A 20,185-nucleotide genomic window follows, 5' to 3' on the forward strand; every position below is an offset into this window, starting at 1 on the left:
ATAAATTATAATAAAGAATGGACACATACAGAGAAAACCAGAATCTCTAATCTAAGAGAGCTGCCCCAAACACGAACGGAGTAGCCCAATATGTCCCCATGGGTGTTTCTGGTTGGCAGCAAAAGGTAATTTGTTAACGCGGATGAGGCAGCTGCTTGCCCTACATCCACCACAAGCCACCAAGAAGTTCAAGCCCCAAGGCACCTCAGCCCTACGGGGGTAGCAGAAGGGGAGCTGGGCACAGCGCTACACCAGGCAGAAAGGCCCAGACTCAGAAATACAGCACGAAGGACAACTTAGCCCCGTTCAGGCCTGGGAACAAACACTATCCCATAGCCAAAGGTACGCCTCACGCGGCTGTCTGCACAGGCTGCTACAGGCGGACTGCAGGAAGGCCCTCACAGTTACGCGGCATTTGGGCTGAAAGGCGGGAGGACGAGCGGCACCCTCTGCCGCCAGCACCCACCTCCAGCGGCGGCAGAGGCGGCACCGCACGGGGGAAACGCCAGCGACAGCTCCCTCAGGGGCAGCGAGGGGAAACCCTGCCTCGCTCTGCCCCAACTGCAACTCGGGGGGCAAACCCCCCCACGGCCCCAACCCCCCCACGGCTGGCTACACAGAGCCACAACCCCACAGCGCCCTCAAACCCACAGAGCCTCTACGCTCCACAGAGTCCCCACACCCCACAAGGCCCCCACACAGTCAGCCCCACAGGGCCCCTACACCCCATAGAACCCCCACACAGTCAGCCCCACAGGGCTCCTACACCCCACAGAGCCCCCACGCCCCACACAGTCAGCCCCACAGGGCCCCTACACCCCACACAGTCAGCCCCACAGGGCCCCCACCTCCCACAGAGCCTCTACACCACATAGTCAGCCCTACATGGTCCCCATACCCCACACAATCAGCCCCACAGGGCCCCTACACCCCACAGAGCCCCTACACCCCATACAGTCAGCCCCACAGGGCCCCTACCTCCCACAGAGCCCCCACACCCCACACAGTTAGCCCTACATGGTCCCCATACCCCACACAATCAGCCCCACATGGCCCCTACACCCCACAGAGCCCCCACACCCCAGTCAGCCCCATAGAGCCCCTACACCCCACAGAGCCCCCACACTCCACACAGTCAGCCCCACAGGGCCCCTACGCCCCACACAGTCAGCCCCAGAGGACCCCCACACCCCACACAGATCCCACACAGTCAGCCCCACAGGGCTCCTACACCCTACAGGGCCCCCACGCCCCACACAGTCAGCCCCACACGGCCCCCGAGAGCGGCAGCCGCTGATCCGCGGGGCAGCGGCGCCAACGGCGCAGGGGGGCACGAGCGCGCGCCCGCCGCGGGCCGCCTGAGGCGGGAGCCGCGGGGCGGGGCGGAGCCGCGGGGCGGGGCGGAGCCGCGGGGCGGGGCCTCTCCGGCGGCGGCGGCGGCGGCAGGAGCAGCACCATGATGGCGCAGCGGGCCCTGCCCAACCCTTACGCGGACTACGACAAGTCGCTGGCCACGGGCTACTTCGACCCCGCCGGGCGGGTGAGCGGGGCCGGGGCGGGCGGGCGGGGAGGCGCCAGACCTGCTTCCCTGGGCTGTCGGTGCGGCGGCCGCTGCCGGGGCGGGGCGGAGCGGCGCGGCGCAGGCAGGTCGGTCGGCCGGGCCGGGCCGGGGGCGGCTGCCTGCCCCGAGGCCGCTTCCCAGCCCGACGTTGGCAGAAGAGAGCCAAGGGCAGCAGCTAGGTCTCCTCAACCCCGGGCCAGCCTGGTCCACGCTGCGGAGAGCCTGTACAAATCCCAGCGGTTCGTAGCGTTCTTTGCCTGTTTTTTTTTTTTTTTTTTTATTGGCATCATCATATCTTGCAGCGAACGTCTGGCACAGCGCTTAAAATGAGTCGTTACCGCGGGCAAGGAGCGGCTCAGAGGATGGACTGTTCAACTGCGTTATCCTCACGTGCTGCTTTGTCTCCACAGTATGGCGCAGCCTGAGCTAAGCTTACGGTTTTCTCTAAAGTAGGTGGTTATCAGGAGCAACTCCGTTGACGTTAGCAGAACGTGAGGTAAAGAGAGAACAGTGAAGCCCACCCAGATTTCACTGTGGCATAAAACACTCGCTACGAAGCATATCCCAGACGTCACTGAGAAAACGGAGACTTTGCTCAGCCCTACAGCAGCAGAGCTTTAAAGAAAGGCGACTCAAACTGGACAGCCAGGACTCCAGAGAGTCTCCAGCCTGCCTGCATTTAACACCAGAATAAGAACTAGTTGAATTTTGCTCCTCAAGAGTGACTTTTGGGCCTTACAGCTGCAGGTGCTGAAACCAAGGGGCAGTAGGTGACTCTGATCTTCTCCTGGTCATAAGGTAACAGTTTCCAAGCAAGACTCCTCAGATCGCTAATAGGAAGCGAATGCTGCTGGTTGTCGGAAAAATCCCTCTTCCTTGGTGTACTCCCGCCAGGCTCCTCCACAAGCATTCAGCCATTTACCAAGACCTCATCCAATCTGTCCGCTGATATTTGCTTACTGTTTGGTATTTCTCGATTCTCTGCAGCTGACTCCCGAGTTCACGCAGCGTCTGAACAACAAAATACGGGAACTGCTCCAGCAGATGGAGAGAGGCCTGAAATCTGCTGACCCACGGGATTGCACTGCTTACACTGGCTGGACAGGTAGGATGGCCACATAGACACTCGAACATCTGTTCAGAACTGAGCAAGGCCTCTCTGAAGCTGTCTTCTAGGTTAGGCCAAATCACACCCTGGCTTGGGTGTTTGTTTGATCAAGGTAGCTTTGCATCATGAACGGTAGTTCTGCATGATTTTTAATCGGTTAAACGAAGGGGCCGTCTTTCTTGGGACTCCCCGTTTCTGACAGTTGAATTCAACCTGCAGAGGGAAGACTAGCATTGCAGGACAGGATTGGGTCTTCTCTTGATTAATAGTGCCAAAATTCTGCAAGGGATAAAGCACAAGGATTGAAATGCATCTGGTCGAGAGCAAATGTTCGAGTCTTCAAAGGGGCTGGCTCCAAATCCAGCCCGCTCCGCAGCGAGGATGGTGGCAAGTAAACCACTGCTCTGTTAAGTAGACGCAAACGCCTAACAGGTCATTCTCACATAAGGAGCTCTTGCATAACAGCAGTAGCAAGCCTAGAGCCTGAAATAACGTCCATCTTCTCAGTTCGGGTTGAGTTTTATCTTATGTGACGTTGTGCAGTCAGCAGGTTGCTCTGTTCTTGTCCCTCAGGCAATGTCCCTTCACTTATTCAGGGCTAGTTCTGCTCCAGTACCTGCTGGAGGGAGGAAAAATTCAAACGTTAGTATAATTAAGGATGGAAGCCTTTCTTGCGCTAACTTTTCTGTGCAAAGCTTCTGTTCCAGAATGCTTTTTTTCCCTCTCGTCCTACATCTTCAACCTGTTTTTTCTGCCTTGGGAACATGCCCTGCTTTCTTCTCCCCTATTGCCACCCTCTGGAGCTAGTAAGGACACACTACTCTGCCTTTTCATCCCTGGCTATGGCTCTGTGCTTTTTCTGCCTTCCTGCCGCTTCTCTCTGCACTGTGGCAGACTCTAGGGAGTCACAGTCAGTCTCCTGGCTGCTGCAAGGTATTTTGCTGCCAACTTAATGCACTCAAGATCTTTGCCGGTCCTGGCTGCAACTCTCTGTTCCATGCCTTTTTTTGGCTACACACTGCAATCCGAAATACCAATTTTCTGCATTGTGATCTGGGTACGGTGGGCCTGTATTTGGAACACAAAGCCAACCGTTTGTTCAGGAGAATTGCGTTCACTGTGTTGATGCTGTGCTAACGTTGCAGCTCAGTGAGAGCGATGCCAGAAATGCCTGCTTAAAAATTTTTGTAAGGTAGACTGAGGCACTGACAGCAGTCCAGAGTGCTTCACAAGAAATACTAAGAAATGCCAGTGTTAAATCCCAGCGTGGGAGGTGATTTCTTCACTTGCTGCCTAGCAGCACTCCGATGCTGCTGCCTGTGAATTTATGCGTTTCTGCTCAGTGCTGGCTGATCTCATCCTGCGAGATGGGTCTAGGCCTCCAGTCTGTGTGACCTTGCTCTGAGGTCCCTTGGGTTGAAAGGCGCTCCTCACATGAAGCTACTCTTCAGGCACGGAGACGGTACTTGTCATGACAGTAGAGCCTGCCTCCGATCAGCATAATTCAGGAGAAAGCAGGACAACTAGCTGCTGTTAGGAGTACTCTGAAAGTGGGGAGAAGGTGAACACCTTTCCCAGGAGACTGTTTTCTTCCATAGGGTGGTTGTAAGGAGCTTTCTGCCAGAACCTGACTGCTGCTTTGAAATGGTGTGAGAGCTCTAGTAGGATTTCAGTTTGTTTTTACTTGGAAAGAAGTTTCTCCAGAGGGATTCCTCTCTTCTCCCTGGGGATCATTCTTCACTGGGCACACAAACCTTGCCCTGGCTGATGGGATTAGAAAAAGCCCATAGAATGATTTTCTGCAGGTCACAGCTGGAGAAGTGAGGTTTGCAGACATTACACTGTATCTCTCTCCCCCCGCTTCTCTTCTGAATCCTAGCTACGTTAATTTATGCAGTGCGGTTTCCAGAGAGGAAATTAATTGGGCCAAGACAGCAGCTTTTTCCCTTAATTGCTTATGTAGAAAAGGCTTGTTGAGTATCTTCTCACGTAAATCATTGCCCAGCAGTCTGAAATCAATCCGCACTCTTGTGGCTGCTAGTAAGAGAGGTTTGAAACGCGAGTCTTAGTGCGAACTCTGCACGAAGTGTAACATACTTGAGCATACTCCATTACACCCAGTAATGCACAGCATATGCTGGCATTTTACTTCTGTGCCCGTTTCTTCCCCAGCACACTTGAGAGCCCTGTTTCTCCAGCCTGCATTTGTGCCAGGGAAGCCACAGCTTCTTGGCACAGGAAGTTGGAGCAGAGGGAGAGAAGGACTTAGGTTTTCAGCTCAGAGGCAGCAAAAACACACTTCAGATCAAAATTATCCAGTGTAAGGCTGAATGCCCTCAAAACACATTTGAGGCAGCTTGTTACTTTCTCATTCGGTTCCCCACAGAGATCGAGGCTCTGTAGGCCAAGCCTGGTGCATGCCTGCATATAGGCCAGACTCGGCTCTCCTGTTCTCTTTCGTCTTTTAGTCAATTTAACTAGACCGCTGTAAAAGCCTTTGTGGTTTTAATGTGTTTCACTGGTATCAAAATGTTGACTGAGGGAAGGTAAACTGCCGTAAGCTAATTTTGAATCGGAAGCGGTTCAAATCCTGGCAGGAACACAACTGTCTGATCCATTTTCCAATAGATTAGCGTGAGGACACCTAAGAGTACATACATATGTGTTGATATTTCTCATAGTGCAAGAGGCCTTACTCCAAAGACTTCAGACTGGAAGCACAGGCGATGGAAAGCAGATGGAGGGAGACTGACTTCATTGCTGTCACCTCTTAGGCTGATGACAGAGCTGGGAAGCTCCCGAGTCTGCTGCCTGATGGACTTTCATGTCCCTCCAAGCTGATGAGGTGATCTGCCACCTGAAATGTTATATAAAGGAAATTCTCCTCCTTGCACATTCCGGCAGCGCTTTTGGAGTTTGTCTTCCATGCAAGCCTTCCCTTCTCTAGCAATAAGCTTTCAGAGTGTGAGGTCCTCTGAAGCAAACCAGCAAGTCCAGGTGGCTTGCCCCCACCCAAAGCTTCTGGCTGGCCTGTTGGTGAGCGGAGAAGAGTAGGGCTGAGTTGCCTTTTGAGAGGACTCTTCAGAAGGCACATCAGATGGGAGAAAAGGTATTTAAGAATGGACAGAAATTCTGACCACACCTATCCAAGAAATCTTCTGGAAAAACCTCTCTCGTTTGCTTTAGTGTGATATCTTAGTTTTAACCTCAAAACTCAGACCTCAGAACTTGCACCCCCTTAAAGAGTTCTGTTCAGAAGAACAGCAATCCCGAAATAATGCCTACAGAGTAAGAGGGAAAGAGATTACACTCAAGGAGAGAGAAAAGAGTGCTTTGTCATCCACATGCCCATACAAGCCACATTCCTGCCAAGTGCCTGGTGGGTTGTTCTTGTGAAATCGCCTTCTTGGAGATATTCCTAGACAAAGCCCTGAGCAATCGAATGGAAGTTTGAAGCTGGCCTTATGTTGAGGCGGACTTGGATCAAGAGGTCCCTTCTAACCTAAACCATTCTAGGATTCAGGATGGTATAAGGGGTAGTTTTGTTTTGGACTGGGCTTTGTTTTGCATTTTTAACAGAAGGAGAAGTGTTTGCTTTCGCAAAAGGAGCTTTGTTACCCCAATCTGGCATCTGGAGAAGCTTAGGCAGCCTGAGAAGTGCCCTATGTCCCACAATGCACTAGAAAGACAGTAGGATGTACCTGTCAGTTCCCAGGCAGTTTTGAACATGGGGTGACACAGCCCCCTAGCATCCCATTCAGCCCCCTTTTGGTACGCATTTGTAAGTGTGAGTTGACATCCCACGTTGCTCCACCAGAAGAGATGCTCGTTATCTTTTGAGCTAGGTAGCAGAGCTATTCCACCCCCTCTGTAACTTTTACCCTATACCTGACTCAGTAAAGTGACATCGGGTTTCCTCACTAGGGTAAGTTTCTGCTTCTTCCATCTGTTTGACATCCTACTTTGAGGGTCCTTGGGTCAACATAAGAGCTCAGAGTTCTTTATTATGGTAGGTGACAGGTTTGGAACTTGTCCAAATTAGCATTGACCCAGAAATCTCCTCTTGTGGCAGCCTGCTGACTTTTGTGAAAGGACCACACTGCAGGTCAGCTCCTCATAGACAGGAGGTGTGTTCAGAACAGTCTGGCAGGGATCTCTGCTCACAGTGTCAGCAACGGGGCTGCCGTGGAGCTGACATCAAACAGGGCTTCCTTTTGCCTTAATGTGCTCTACTCAGTCTGAAAGAGAAGCTTTGTTTCCTACTGCTGTTCTCTCACCAGCAGTACGTTTTGCAAGGGAAGCACAATCCCACACGAAGCACAAGTCTAAACTTGACACAAGGAGGAAAGTTAAGGCACAGCTTTACTTTTGTTTGGTCAACAGCACGGTCACGTGGACAAGGTATTCTTTCAGCCAACTGCAGTGCCTTAGCTCTCCAGCAAGAACTCGTCTGACACCTCCAGTGCTCTCTGCTCTGATGGAGACAGTGGTTGCTGAAGTCAGCATTAAAGTCAGAAGTCGGCATTAATTGTCTGGTTCAGCCAGGTGCAAACATAGTTCCGTTTCTGCTGCGTGCATTTAAGTCTCCTCCTATGTATCCCTCACAGAGATTTCTTTAACGCAGCAAAGCACCCCCTGCATACACAACGCTCCCCATGTGTGATGGTGAGAGAAGAGAGATGCTGTTCGCTGTCCTACTGAAGATGTTAAATAAACAGGGTCTGCATGAGACAAAGTGGATTTTGCCTCATGCTCCCCTACAGTTAGCAGGTATCTCAGGCATTAATACTGCAATGCATTGGCTTCCTGCACACCAGAGACAGCACTTCCAGTCAGCAGAGCCCTGCTAAAGGATTTGCTGTCACTTAACACATACGTTCACCATAGCCTGTACTATCAAGTGAGGTCAGATGCATTCTCTATCACATGAGGCTGAGCAGCACGTCTTACACTTCCAGGAGCAAGAAACTTGGAAGTCTGGAGAAACTATAGAGAAGGTGGTCCAGTAGTAACCTATAAACAGAACAGGGCCCATAAATCTTGGGCAGTAGCAGGCCAGAAGCAGCAACTGCATCACAGTTCTGGTGGGAATAATCAGGAATTGATGCAAGAGAGGTCAAATACATTTGAAACACCAGTCCACTGAACACAGACCTCCAGGGTGCAACGGCAGCAGAGCAGATCCACTGTTTACTAGATCTAGCACTTGAAGCATGCCAAAACCCTAGTCAGTCTTCAAACCCTACCTGGTCGGGGGGGGGGGGTGAAGATGGTGCTACTGGAGAGAGATTAAGGTAGAATTGTGGAATGACTTGGGCAGAGCAACACTGCCTCATTGAGCTGAGATCATGAGTTGGAACCTCTCCAGCTTCCAAACCACACTGCCTCCATCTTAAATACAGGTTAATATGTATTTCCCCCAGATGATTTTATCTTGCATATCACCAGCACATCCTCCTACACACGTCTGCTAAATACCACCTCTTTATGCAGGGCCCTGCCCTCTTCCGCTGGTCTTCCCTGCTTCTGGGCTGTTTGATAACAACAAAGCAAGCAACGTGCCGAATGCAGCAAAGTATTTTGCTCTTCCTATCAGCTTGGGAGTATGAATTCCTTCTAATTACAAGTGAAGGAACAGGCTTGCTGTTCTACAAAGTTGAGGAAACCATCTTTAGACTGGCTTTGTAAGGCTCTTGTTTCTTTTTTTTTTTTTTAAAGAAAAAAAAATTAATGGTGAAGTAAAGGTCTCGCTCCCATCCCTCAATACAGGCTACAATTCTTGGAGCTTTTTCCAAAAGAGCCACTGTTACAGAATGCCTGGGCCTGGGGATAAAGGTGGTGAGGGGTGGGTTTTTTTTAAAAAAGGACACATGGCAAAGAAGAAATTGGAGGAAAACAATACCACAACTTTTACTTTCCTAGAATCCAGTCCTAGCAGTAGTCTTGACATGGTGGTTACATACGTAATTAGAGCGTTAGGATGGCAGTGGGACTAGAAGCTACTTACAGACCAAAAAGTTAGATATTAAAGCAGATAATCTGAGAATATAAGTTGTGCTCAGACAGCTATCAGCCCTATTAGAGGTCTAGAGGCTGTGCTAGGTGCTAAACGAATCAAGGAGGGTCACTTGGCCTTTGCTAGCTGGAAAGGGAGTTCCCCTTTCAAGAAGGGCTTCATGTCTACATCCTTACAAACTTGAGCGATGGTACCACACTTCTGAGCTTCTCTCTCTGGAAACACTAACACTGAACTGCTTAGAGAAAGGATAAGGTTATTAACTCCAGCAGAAAATACAAATTTGTCCTTAAAATACATGTGAAATTGAATTGTCCGTAGCACAAAGCTTTGGAGATTACCTATTGAAAATGAAGAAATGACCTAAATTTAAAATTGTCCTCAGTACCATAGAAGGTAATTTCACAGCATGCTTCTCCCCCCGCAATTTCTTTTCCTCTTACAGCATCAAAATCTGCAGAGATTGGCTCTAATGATTTAGGCTTAAACACAAGACTTGTCTTCTTAGAAATGGTTACCAGTAAGGGGGGAGATGAACTTCTCTGGAAATGATGCAGGCCAGTAGCTTCTCCGAAGCATGTCTGAGGATAAATCACAAGGGTGGTTCAAACGTGGCAAACCTTTCTAACGTGGACACGCTGAGGACTCCTCAGTGACGTATTAAAAGACAGGGCAGACAGAGTCAAAGGACAGCTATTGATGCAACTTCCTAGTAGCAGTCAGCTTTGTTTCTGTAGCTGCGTACATATTGAAAAGATCACGGGAGGACCAGGGAGCTTTTCCAGCATTTCAGGTAGCTGTTTATATTTCAGACAAGGGTTGCTCATGAATGGTGTGTGGCAGGAAGAGGGAGTCTGGCAGCTCCTTTCTTTTCTAGGATGCTCCTTTCCTTGAAGTAGGCTTTGGGACCTGCCCAGCAGCCACAGGTGTCTAGAGAGTTAAATCCACCTGGCTAGTGCTTCCCAGTGGGAGGGAAGAGCCAAGTTGGATCTCCACTTAAGGAAGGAGAGTGCTTCAAGGAGGCTGCTTCTCAGTGTTGATGGCATGTTGCTTTTTCTCACCTGTTCCAAGTGAAGTGACCCAACCCACCACTTCCTGGCATGGAGGAGAGGGATCAAGTCTCAGCACTGCTCTGCCACAAGTACCATCTTGCCTGTCCCTGATGCTTTTTACTGTTTAACAGCACAGTTGCAGGTACAGTTGCTAGACCTAGGCAGGCTTGTCTAGGTCTCATCTTTTGGAGTCCTGCTGCTAGAATTGCAACTTGTGCTTTAGAAGCTCTGCTGTGCCCAGGACCTCCTGGCCCAGACACTGCTGTTTGGACAGCAGGTCAAGACACTTATTAGCAGCACCAGTTACGAGGAGGCTACAGAGCAGGAAAAGAAGCTGTGGATGGTGCACCTCTGGGTTATGTCTTTGGATGCGTCTGAGAAGCCTTCCTAGAAGGTGCATGCCTGAGATAAGGCCTAGATCTGGCTTCTAGGTTTGTTACAACAGCCACAGTGCTTAATGGGAGGGACACAGCAGGTAAACTTTTCTACGGGTTGTAATCCTTATGTTCCTTTTGCAGGCATTGCCTTGCTGTATTTGCACCTGTACAACGTGTATGGAGACCCAGCATACCTCCAGGTGGCCCACGAGTACGTGAAAAAGAGCCTGAGCTGCTTGACAAGACGATCCATCACCTTCTTGTGCGGAGATGCTGGGCCCCTGGCAGTGGCTGCAGTCATCTACCACAAGCTGCAGAACCACAAGCAGTCAGAAGACTGCATCACTCGGTAACACATTCAGTTACGTCTTTGACCTAATGTTCCTCCTAGAGCCGGTCTGGGCTTTTACCAGGCCCTCTCCTCTGAGCCAAAGTACGTTTTGCCACAGTCTGGTGCAAGAGAGAGAGAATCCAGCAACTGAGCAAAGCGACACAGATTTGTTCAGCCCTAGAGAAGTAGCTAGCTTAAGGGCAAGCGCTCCTGTCTGGCAGCCTGCAGGCTGGGACCAGGGGTAGGAGAGTGAGGTTATTCTTAAGCTGGTATTTCCATCTTAGAAATTATTCAGAGAAAGAGGAGTCACAGCATTCTGTGAAACACAGGGAAAAAATGTTGCCAAAATAAAAAAAAACAAAAAAGGAAAGAAAGAAAAAGCCCACCCACCAACCAAAATCCACAAACTGAAGTTTGGGATTTTTTCCAGAACCTTTATATTTAGCTTCAACAGGTATTTTGATGAAAAGGAGAAATGGGGCAGCATTATTAGAAGAATTTTGTCACTGGTTTTCCCCTTATTACTTATTAGTTGACTTGGACTTAAACCTTAGATCGAAGTGCCCTTTCGAGTGCTGAACGGCCCTGGTTATGATTCATTTATTTCTATTACCTGCCTCAACTGTTTTCAAGTATTTTTTGTTTTACGTATCCAACAAAGGTCAGGACTTGTAAGCGGTCCTACAACAAGATCAGGAAGTAGCAGGGGAAGGGAAAAAATTTAAGAAAGGGAAGAGATAGCAGTTGCAAGCTTTTCTTGCTTAAGGGAGATAAGCTTTGAGAAGGTGAGAAACAGCCCTGGATTGAGTTTCCATTTATGAGTTGTCAGCACACAAGCAAGGGGAAAAAAAACCCAAAACTTCAGAACAACACTGAATGGCTTCAAATGGTCATGAGCAAAAGATGAATAATACCATTTAAAAAACAAAAGTGGGAATCAGAGGTTCCTGTAAGATTTGGACACTCAGTTCCCATGCCTTTACTGACCAAGAATAGCTCCTGGTTTACGCAGATACAGCCAGTCAGAGGACAGAATTCCCTTCTTCAAAGATGATGTGGTTTGGGCAGCGATTTGCTTAATATCATATCAAAGTGGTGAATCTTATTAGGATTCATATATTTGCTAACAGAGAGAGAGAGAGAGAGAGAGAGCGCGCTAACCTGTCAAACAGTACTGGCCAGTTGTGGTTGGGATATAACCCCAAGTTGAGGGAAGTCACCAATTCATATTTTCTTGGTGCAGTTTTCCCCTCCACATGTCGCTCCTGTTCCATCTATAGTTTTATGGCAGAAGGGAAACTCAAGATTAATTCTGCACTGCCATCTAATGGCATAATAAGGGCAGAGCTGTGGAAACAGGTTTTTTTTTTTCCCGTGCAAGTCTACGAAGAGAAAATGGGGCTTTCATGAAGCAAGTTACACAGTCCTTACTCTACCACCAGTTAGTTCCCAGAGCAGTTAGCTTGAACATACTACCAAAAAAAATAAAATGAAAAAAACAGAGCCTGAGGAGAGAATTCATCAGCCAGGTTCTCCTTGCAGTGGAAGAGACAGAAGCTTGCTTTTTTTGGCTGCTTGCTCTTGCTGAAATGAGTTCATGACCAATAAATATACTTTGCACTCTGGAGAGATGTAATATTTCACGGCAGCCCATTTCCCAAGAGCTTGTGAAAACCTGAGCTATGTTCGTGGAGTCTTCTTTAACCTGCCATCTCCCACCAATTCGGGAGGTCAAGGGCTTGCTTTTAGAGCCAGTGCAAAATCCCATTTTACTGTACAGCTTTCTCACTTTCCCTCTGTCCAGCAAATACTGATTTTTTGCACTTGAGATGATAGGCTGCTTTGCGAGCAGTGGTTTTCTTTCAGGGCCCTCCGTTTACCCCCTTATGTCTGAGGAATGCATTCTGCATGCAGTCAGCCCCGCTGCATCCCAGGCATCTCGCACCACCCACCTTGAGACATTGTTCTCTCCTTTCTCTTTACTACCTCTGCCGCTTTGAGTCCAGTGCCAAGGGAGGCTTTCATGCCACAGTCAGAGCCCAGCATCCCCCATCTGCTCCTCAGGTACTCCGGACACCCGGTTGCTCCTTCCTTTACAGCAGGTTGCTCTGCCCGAGAGCAAGGGCTGCTGAGGCACCTTAGCTGTTCCTCGTGCTGCTGTGGCAGGGGAGCCCTGCACACACAGCTCTCCCAGGGTGAAACCGCAGCAGGACGCAGCTGAGGAAACTGGCTTGAAGCTGCTCACGCTGGTGTTTTAAAAGTGCTGACATTTTTCAGGCTGCTGCCTCAGGTGAACAGAAAAATAAAGCCAAAAACAATCCCCTTCCTGCCTCCTGCTCACTGCTGCGACAGAGAAGGACATCCAACCTTGGTGGAAGTGTGATGAGGGGCAAAACAGAGGAAAACTTGCGCTGTCAGTCACTGTTAGCACCACCGGCGTATCACCATACTTGCAACATGCCAATAGCCTGAAAAAGGCATTGAAATTTTCTGACTCCAGCAGGCCTCTCGCTCTGGGCTTGTGGGCTAACGCCTGGTGCCAGCCAAGCGGTCCTCGGCATGGGGCTCACCACAGGCAGCGCACAGCACTCGTGCTCTGCCTGGGCTGGGTAACTCTCCCTGGAGAAGGTTTCTTACATGACCCCTGGAGGGTTGATGCTAAAGAACACGTCCAGCCCCTTCTCTCCACCTCTTATCTAGATTTTTCCCTCTTGCAAGCACCTCTTTCTCCACTGACAGGGAAGCCCTAGCGATTTTGGGGCATGGAGGGGAAGTGGCTTTGCTATCTCAGTCAGGACTTAAGAGTAAGGGGTGAGATTTTTCCAGACACCCTCAGCACCGGCTTGGCTTTCTAGCGTTCCCCCAGCAGCCAAGTTAAACAGGTACCAGTTAAGTTTGAAAATAGTCATTTTTGGCAAAGGGGCTGACTTCCCAAAGGCATTGTAGAGGGGGTAATGGTGGACAAGCATTCACTGCTCAACTGGGGCAGGCTGCCTTCCTTGAGCAGTCAGCAGCTTTATGCTGCCCGTCTCCTATAGCCCAGGCTTCCCCACAAAGAGTTTTCACAGAGCTGGCGCTATAGAAACAAGCACATACTGTAATTGCATTGTGCAGCATTGAACAGACTAAAGCAAAGGCCAAACAAAAAGCAGAAGGGAAGGAGGGATTATCAGGGATTATCCACCTCGTGTAGCTGGAAGGCTGAGACCCAGAGACTGGCCTGACATCTCACAGGGAGTGGGCAGTACTAGGGGACAAATAGTATTTTTGAGCTCCCATCTTGCTGCTTGGTTACATGGCTTTGGATGTCCTGTTCCTCTAATCCTGCTATACAAGTTTTTCTTTGTAGCTTGCTCCACCTACACAAGCTTGACCCACGAGTGCCAGATGAACTGCTTTACGGGCGCATGGGCTATCTCTATGCGCTGCTATTTGTGAACAAGCACTTCGGAGAGGAAAAGATCCCTCAAAGTCATATTCAACAGGTACCGTGGCTTCTCTACGGCAAAGGCTAAACCAGCCACCTGCTGATCTGCCCTCCACCTCCTCCTGTGCAGCACATCTTTGGGCAGGTAGAAACTAATGCCAGACACAGAACTCTGGCAACAAGTGAAAAACCATCTCCTGGTATCGCCACTGCTCAGACTGTCCTTCCAAAGGGAAAGGGCACCAGATGCCCTTCCTAATCCATGTAAATCCATACACAGTGCTGAAGTGGCAGCTGTTTCACTCCCTCATGCATGGTCTCCCCTCTGCACAATCAGAATAAGAACAGCCTATGGCTTTGTTATGTGTTGGGATACTCACTGTGCTGGCTCCACGGCACCGGCATTTCTCTCACCCACATCTGTTGCTCTCTATAGGTCTGTGAAGCAGTTGTGGCCTCAGGCGAGAACTTGGCCAAAAGGAAGAACTTCACAGCAAAGAGCCCACTCATGTATGAATGGTACCAGGAGTACTACGTAGGGGCAGCCCATGGCTTGGCTGGGATTTATTACTATCTCATGCAGGTAAGACACAGCTGGAGAGGATGGGCCTTTGGCAGCTGTTTCACTTCTCTTAGAACAAGGGAGAGCGGCTGCATTGGCTCTGGGTAATGTCAAGCTGGGCAGCCTCCCTTGCTGGGTCATGCATCCCCACTGCCAAGGGTTTTCTCCATGTCTGTGAGATTGGATTTCCTGCCTCCATGGAGGGCCCTAGGAAAATGGGGCCTGCATTATATCGGCAGTTTCACATGATGAAGCCTCATGGCTCAGCTGGTCTGAGCTTCCACCTCTTGTGCTAATCGCTGTAAATTATTCCCTTGTGTTGGTGTCTGTGGGCTTCCTGCATTTCTGAGGTCGTTATCTGGAGCAACATCAGATTGTTTCAGAGAGAAAATCTCTATAAGAGTAAGTGAAAGAGATCTTAGTCATCTTAAGACATGGGGAACTGCCTAGATTTTCAAATCAGGGTTTATATCCCAATATTAAAGGTGTGAAATTTTTTACTTTTATAAAGCAGCTGAGGTCTGTAGTGCCTGAAGCAGGCAATGTGAGACAAGAGGTTGGGAGCTGCTGCACCCCTTTGCTTTGATACTGTCTTTCTCACAATTTTAGATGACTCACTGGAGGTGTGGAAATCTTCCATTACCTAGCTCTGAACTGTGGGTGGTAATTCCCCTGTGTGGGTCACTATGTGGATATGCTTACAATGCTTGAGCTCTTAAAAAATCACAGCAATAAATAACATTGTATTTTCAAAGCATTAATAGCGATAACTGAGAAATGCACATTATTTTAACATGGCAAGGTTCATAGAAAGAGGTGATATCTTTTATTAGACTGAACTCTCACAGCTGGTGGAAAAGAACCCACAAGCTTTCAGGCACTTGAGCTCTTTAAGTCTGAAGTCGGAGCCTCAAAGTTGGAGCCTATAGGCAGGAGCGGCGTTCTGTGAACTTAACCCTCTTATATAACTTGGTTAGAGAGGAAGGGGTGGTTGGCACTTTTGAAGCAGAAGGGGATTTGGCAAGAGGAGAAATAAGAAAGATGGGGGGTGATTATTGCCCTGGAGTACAGAATGGCTTAGTTGGAGGCAGGGAAAACTGCAGTGTGCTATGAGCCCAAATCTGTGACGAGCCCCTGAGCTCATTCCCAGGGTGATGTTTTAAAGAATTTTAAGTCTTAAGTCCCCCATAAATTACCATCTAGGATTCGTGCATGTGGCCTGCTGTACGAAGTACAAGGAGCCTGGAATGCTCTTGGCTGTACAAGGATCAGCTCCCTTTAAGCACAAACTGTGCCTCATGTGACACGGAAAGGAACAGCCAGGCAAAACGCACAAAAAGCCTTGGGGGGAAACAAATGAGCGAAACATGGAGAGGAGGACGTTGGACTTTTATCTCCAGTGGTTCTACAGCACAACTATTGATTTTTAATTTACAAGTTATCAACCTGGGAACACTGTGATCCTTAGACTAGAGTTCTTATTGCAGTCTGCCAAGAGAAGTCAGAACTGCACAGATTTCATATGCGGCAGCATAACTGGGAGAGGACACTGAAGTCCCTCTCCTGCTTTCATCTGAGATCAGTGGTGAAATCACCACCTTGCAGTTACCCGAGAACATCTGTGGAAACGCAGCATCACAGCCCTCCAGCTGGGCTGGCCCTCCAGCTCAGAGCTAAGGTGCTCTGCGTGCTAGGAATTATTCTTGGTATTCACCCTTAGTCTTGTTTCTCTGGGCTTTACCTCCTGCCTGAAACTATTGCTACTCATCTTCAGAAGTCCTCTCTTCTCTTGCTTAGAGGGCTGGCTGACATACTAGGGCCAGTCACTGTTTCTGGGGACACTAAGGTATGGCTGGAAGTGAGACCGTGCTGAAGGACAGAGCAGCCCGGGGGCCTCTGTTCTTCAGTGCCAGTGGGTCTTTGTGAAGTGCAAAAGCCCAGACCACAGAAACAGCTTCACATACAAGGAGCGCGAAGGGATGCTGCAACAGTCAGCTTTGTTTCTGCCTTTCAAGCAGGCCTTGGGCCTTTCATGGAGACACAGAAAGGTAATTCTCTCTGATTTAACACTTTCTCTCTCTTAGCCTGGCCTTGGAGTGAGCCAAGTGAAACTGCACAACACAGTCAAACCCAGCGTGGATTACGTCTGCCAGCTCAAGTTCCCATCAGGCAATTACCCTCCGTGCATCGATGATACCAGAGACCTACTTGTCCACTGGTGCCATGGGGCACCAGGTCTTATCTACATGCTTATTCAGGCCTACAAGGTACTAGATAATCCGAAGAGCCTTTGGGGACCCCTAAACTTGGAGTTTGATCATTGAGAAAACTCTTTTGGGAACCCCCTGCCAGAGAGCAGGACGTCTTGTCGTAATGAAATCACCCTGCAGGGACCACTGACTGAAACAGAAATTAGTCTTTTGAAAATTTATTTCTGAAAATACCCATGAGCCATGTGGGGTGTTGTGTCACAGGTGACAGATGGTGATAGCTAGTTGGGCATTAAGTAATGTCATACAGCCCTATTCATCACGTTAAAAATGCCTTCATTTGAAAGCAAACAGCAAAGAACAGCTCTTAAGACTTCAGTAGGAGAGGAGCTAATAATGAACCTGAGCTTCCCCGCTCACCCAGGGATGCTGTCAGTGTGGAGGAAATTGCCTCAGCAAGGAGGTAATCTTTCTTGTCTCTACAGGTGTTTGGGGAAGAGCAGTACCTAAATGATGCCCTGCAGTGTGCAGAAGTGATCTGGCAGTATGGGTTACTGAAGAAAGGCTATGGGCTGTGCCACGGGGCAGCTGGCAACGCCTATGGCTTCCTAGCACTGTACAACCTCACTCAAAACATGAAATACCTGTACAGGGCCTGCAAGGTGAGAGCTCGCATGAGGAAGGGGGAGGGATGATTCACTTCTGCCCTTTATATCACTTCCATTTCCTTTGTAACCTAATTTCTAGATCTAACCAGCTCCACCAGCACAGTCCTTCAACAGTGCAGTCACTGTCTGACAGCCTGCACAGAAGTAGTATCATGCAGAAGCCTTGCTCTGCCAAGGGATGACGTGAGGATGGGGATGGTAATTTTTAAGATCCATCTCTAACAAAATTTGGACATTTCTGTTCCCCTTTTCCCAGTTTGCAGAGTGGTGTTTAAGCTATGGTCAACATGGGTGCCGGACTCCAGATACGCCATTCTCTCTCTTTGAAGGTAACCTCCCTCTCTAGTCTTTGTTTTGCTCCGGGGCCTTATCCAGTCCAGCGCTGAGGAGGACTGAATACATGTTCCTCTGAATTCAAAACTCAGTGTAGAGGATGGGAGGGAAATTGTATTCACCGTTTTTACCCGTTCCCAGAAGTCTTCTAATAGCACAGGCCAGTGGCTCCAGCTGCAGCATCTTGTTCTCTTTGGGGCTCCTGCTCACAAGTCTCAGGAGGAATTATTTAACGGGCACAGAACAAAGCTTACCTTACAGCAATTGTAGCCTGGCTTCTCAGACAGGCTTCTCTCTCTTATATGCATTTTTAAGGACTGAAATCCTTCCTGGGCTTTCCAGTTCCATTCCAATGATCAGTGAAGAACAAATGGAGTCATTCTGGTAGGCACTGCTGGCTCCCGTGGCACTTTGTGGCTCCTGTGAACGGCTCCCCAAAAACGGGCCGTCAGTGGGGATCGCTGAAAGAGTCAGTTCCTCAGCTACTGTAAATCTCCCTAGCTTTGCTGCAGTCCATAAACAAGGCCAATTACATCAGTGAGGGATCTGAGGGCCAAAAGTTTTGCAAAGGCATTTAGAAGCTTAAACCTGAGGACAGACAGAGTAGAAGGGAGGGGGCTGGAAGTGGGGAAGACTCCTCCAGTTTGCCCAGGCTTTTTTCAACACCTGATTAACTTCAAAATGCTCTCCCTTCTCAAGTGCCTGAGTTGCTACGGAAAACCACGTTCAGACCTTGGAAAAGATTTACATCCTTCTGAGTACATTTTCTTTGCTTTGGTCTTCATAACTCATTCATGCACCCTCTGAATAACTGCTAATATGGGTGCCTGAAGGGAATCTCTCTGGAGCGTGTTCTCTTTTTTTCTGTCCTCAGGAATGGCTGGAACAATTTACTTTCTTGCTGACCTGCTGGTGCCGACCAAGGCTAAGTTCCCTGCATTTGAACTCTAAACCTGAGCTTGGCAATGCCCTAGCTGAATCCTTCTGCACTTGGAAAAGCAGTTCGAAGTTGCTTTCTCCTCTTTCCAAACTCATCGTTGTTTACCTAACTGAACGTAAATCCATCCTCCTGATGACATGCTGAGTTCGTTAACGTTTCTAGCCATCTCATTGCATTGTTTTGATTTAAAAGACAGAATTTAGATTTTGCTGGCGTCTCCTAAAAATGCAGGGCTGGGAGTGGGCGGGAGTAAATGTATAATCTTTTGTTGGCTTTACAGAGTTTTGCTATTTTCTGTATCCCATTTACTGGGAGAAAGTTTTCTACTGACTGTACCTTTGCCCATTTAACTTTTTTTGTGCTGACAGGTAGTTACAGGAATTTAGTTGCCTTTGGAAAACAAAAGATGAACTACTGGGACTATTGCCCTGCAATTTGCTTCTAAGCATTTTCTTTCTGACCATGCAGGGAGCAGGCAGCTCAGTAGCTGGGCTGCTCCACGTGAAGTGAATGTGATGGACTGTAGAGTCTCTATATGTGTCTTTTCTGTCAGATTGCAAGTGGCACAGCTGGAAATGACATGCCAAAGCCTTGTCCTAGATTTACACCTGTCTGCTTGGCAGGCAAAGGCTATTATGTATAGCTTTTTGTGCATTTTTTCAGTGACAGGCAAACAAATAATCCAGTGGCTTTTGTGCTTATTCATGATCTTGCGATAAACCTTCCAAAAGTCCATTGATCATTTAATGGCAAACTTCAGTTTAAAAGTCAGCTAAGAATGCTTGCTGGTGTGGTCTCTCCTGTTCAGCTTTCAATTTTTTTTTTTTTGCAGGCCATATTTAAAATTGTGTATGAGCATCATAGATGTTCGGTGGAACCAAGCCTACCAGCAGCAGCATGGGAAAAGAAATGTATTCCACTGAGTTCTGTCAGTGTTTAAACCTGTTACCTGTGTAGATTTTTTTTTTTTTTAAACAGGCTTTGTTTTATAAGCTTTCCTAAACCTGGATAATTTGAGTCACTTGTTTGGCTTGTTACTGCTTGTTATAGTTTGAGATGCAAGCACGAATCCACCCAACTAGCAGCTGGAAAATCCGCCCTAGGTTAAAAAGCTTTGGGCCCTCAGCGTACCAGATCCTTGCAAGGGGTTAATCTGCTTTGCTATTCCCTGCTGATGCTACACAGAGTTACAGCAGTTGGGGACCTGACCCTGTGAGCCAGTCTTAGCACTGAGCGTGAGCTAAATGCTGGGTGCAGCGAAGGTTACTGACCCTGATGTACTGCTTTGTGCTGGCTGTGGGAGGCTCCTCAGCCTGCACAGGAGTGGATGCGGGTTCTGGTCTCTCAAGGGTGCCTTCACTGACTACTCAGGCTACCTAAGAGCAGCCTCCCAGGCATGGGGGCTGCCAGGTAGGGCTGGGCAGCCTCTCAGCAGGCGAGCTCCTGTACCAGCAGTAGGGAGGCTGAGGCAGCCCCCAGCTGCCCTTGCCTGCTCCAGAGCTTGCTGTGCTTTTACCACAAGGACCAGACCTGGCTGGTAAGAGCAAGCCCACACGCACCTGAGCATAAGGCAGTCTCGCCTCCTAACAACAGTGGCAGA

The 20,185-nt window shown here is 48.9% G+C and overlaps 1 protein-coding gene and 1 long non-coding RNA gene across 3 annotated transcripts in view; one reads left to right on the plus strand and one right to left on the minus strand.

The window, feature by feature from the left end:
* The first annotated feature begins 1,399 nt into the window (after positions 1-1,399).
* Positions 1,400-19,531, plus strand: LANCL1 (LanC like glutathione S-transferase 1). 2 transcript variants are annotated; one of them, XM_068947916.1, is made up of 9 exons: positions 1,400-1,540; positions 2,549-2,666; positions 10,256-10,463; positions 13,795-13,930; positions 14,309-14,455; positions 16,519-16,701; positions 17,130-17,306; positions 17,569-17,641; positions 18,520-19,531. In XM_068947916.1, the coding sequence occupies exons 1-9, from the start codon at positions 1,457-1,459 to the stop codon at positions 18,594-18,596; spliced, it is 1,203 nt and encodes a 400-aa protein (XP_068804017.1). In that variant the 5' UTR covers positions 1,400-1,456; the 3' UTR covers positions 18,597-19,531. The 2 variants fall into 2 exon arrangements, with proteins under 2 accessions (XP_068804017.1, XP_009686963.1); XM_009688668.2 differs by lacking the exon at positions 1,400-1,540 and adding an exon at positions 1,866-2,359.
* Positions 2,682-20,185, minus strand: part of LOC138067613 (uncharacterized) — a 73,153-nt gene continuing 55,649 nt past the window's right edge. The window contains exon 7 of the long non-coding RNA XR_011141801.1: positions 2,682-3,288. This is a non-coding gene — a long non-coding RNA (uncharacterized lncRNA). The remainder of the gene's footprint in view (positions 3,289-20,185) is intronic.

The sequence above is a fragment of the Struthio camelus genome, chromosome 6 (assembly GCF_040807025.1).
Source record: "Struthio camelus isolate bStrCam1 chromosome 6, bStrCam1.hap1, whole genome shotgun sequence".
Lineage (NCBI taxonomy): Eukaryota > Metazoa > Chordata > Aves > Struthioniformes > Struthionidae > Struthio > Struthio camelus.

What these genes read in the sequence shown, in the direction of transcription:
- LANCL1 (XM_068947916.1), top strand. Translation starts at nt 1,457, where the DNA reads ATGATGGCGCAGCGGGCCCTGCCCAACCCTTACGCGGACTACGACAAG. An exon ending in ACTTCGACCCCGCCGGGCGG is followed by an intron (nt 1,541 to 2,548) that starts GTGAGCGGGGCC and finishes GATTCTCTGCAG; the next exon opens with CTGACTCCCGAGTTCACGCA. An exon ending in ACCTGTACAGGGCCTGCAAG is followed by an intron (nt 17,307 to 17,568) that starts GTGAGAGCTCGC and finishes CCCTTTTCCCAG; the next exon opens with TTTGCAGAGTGGTGTTTAAG.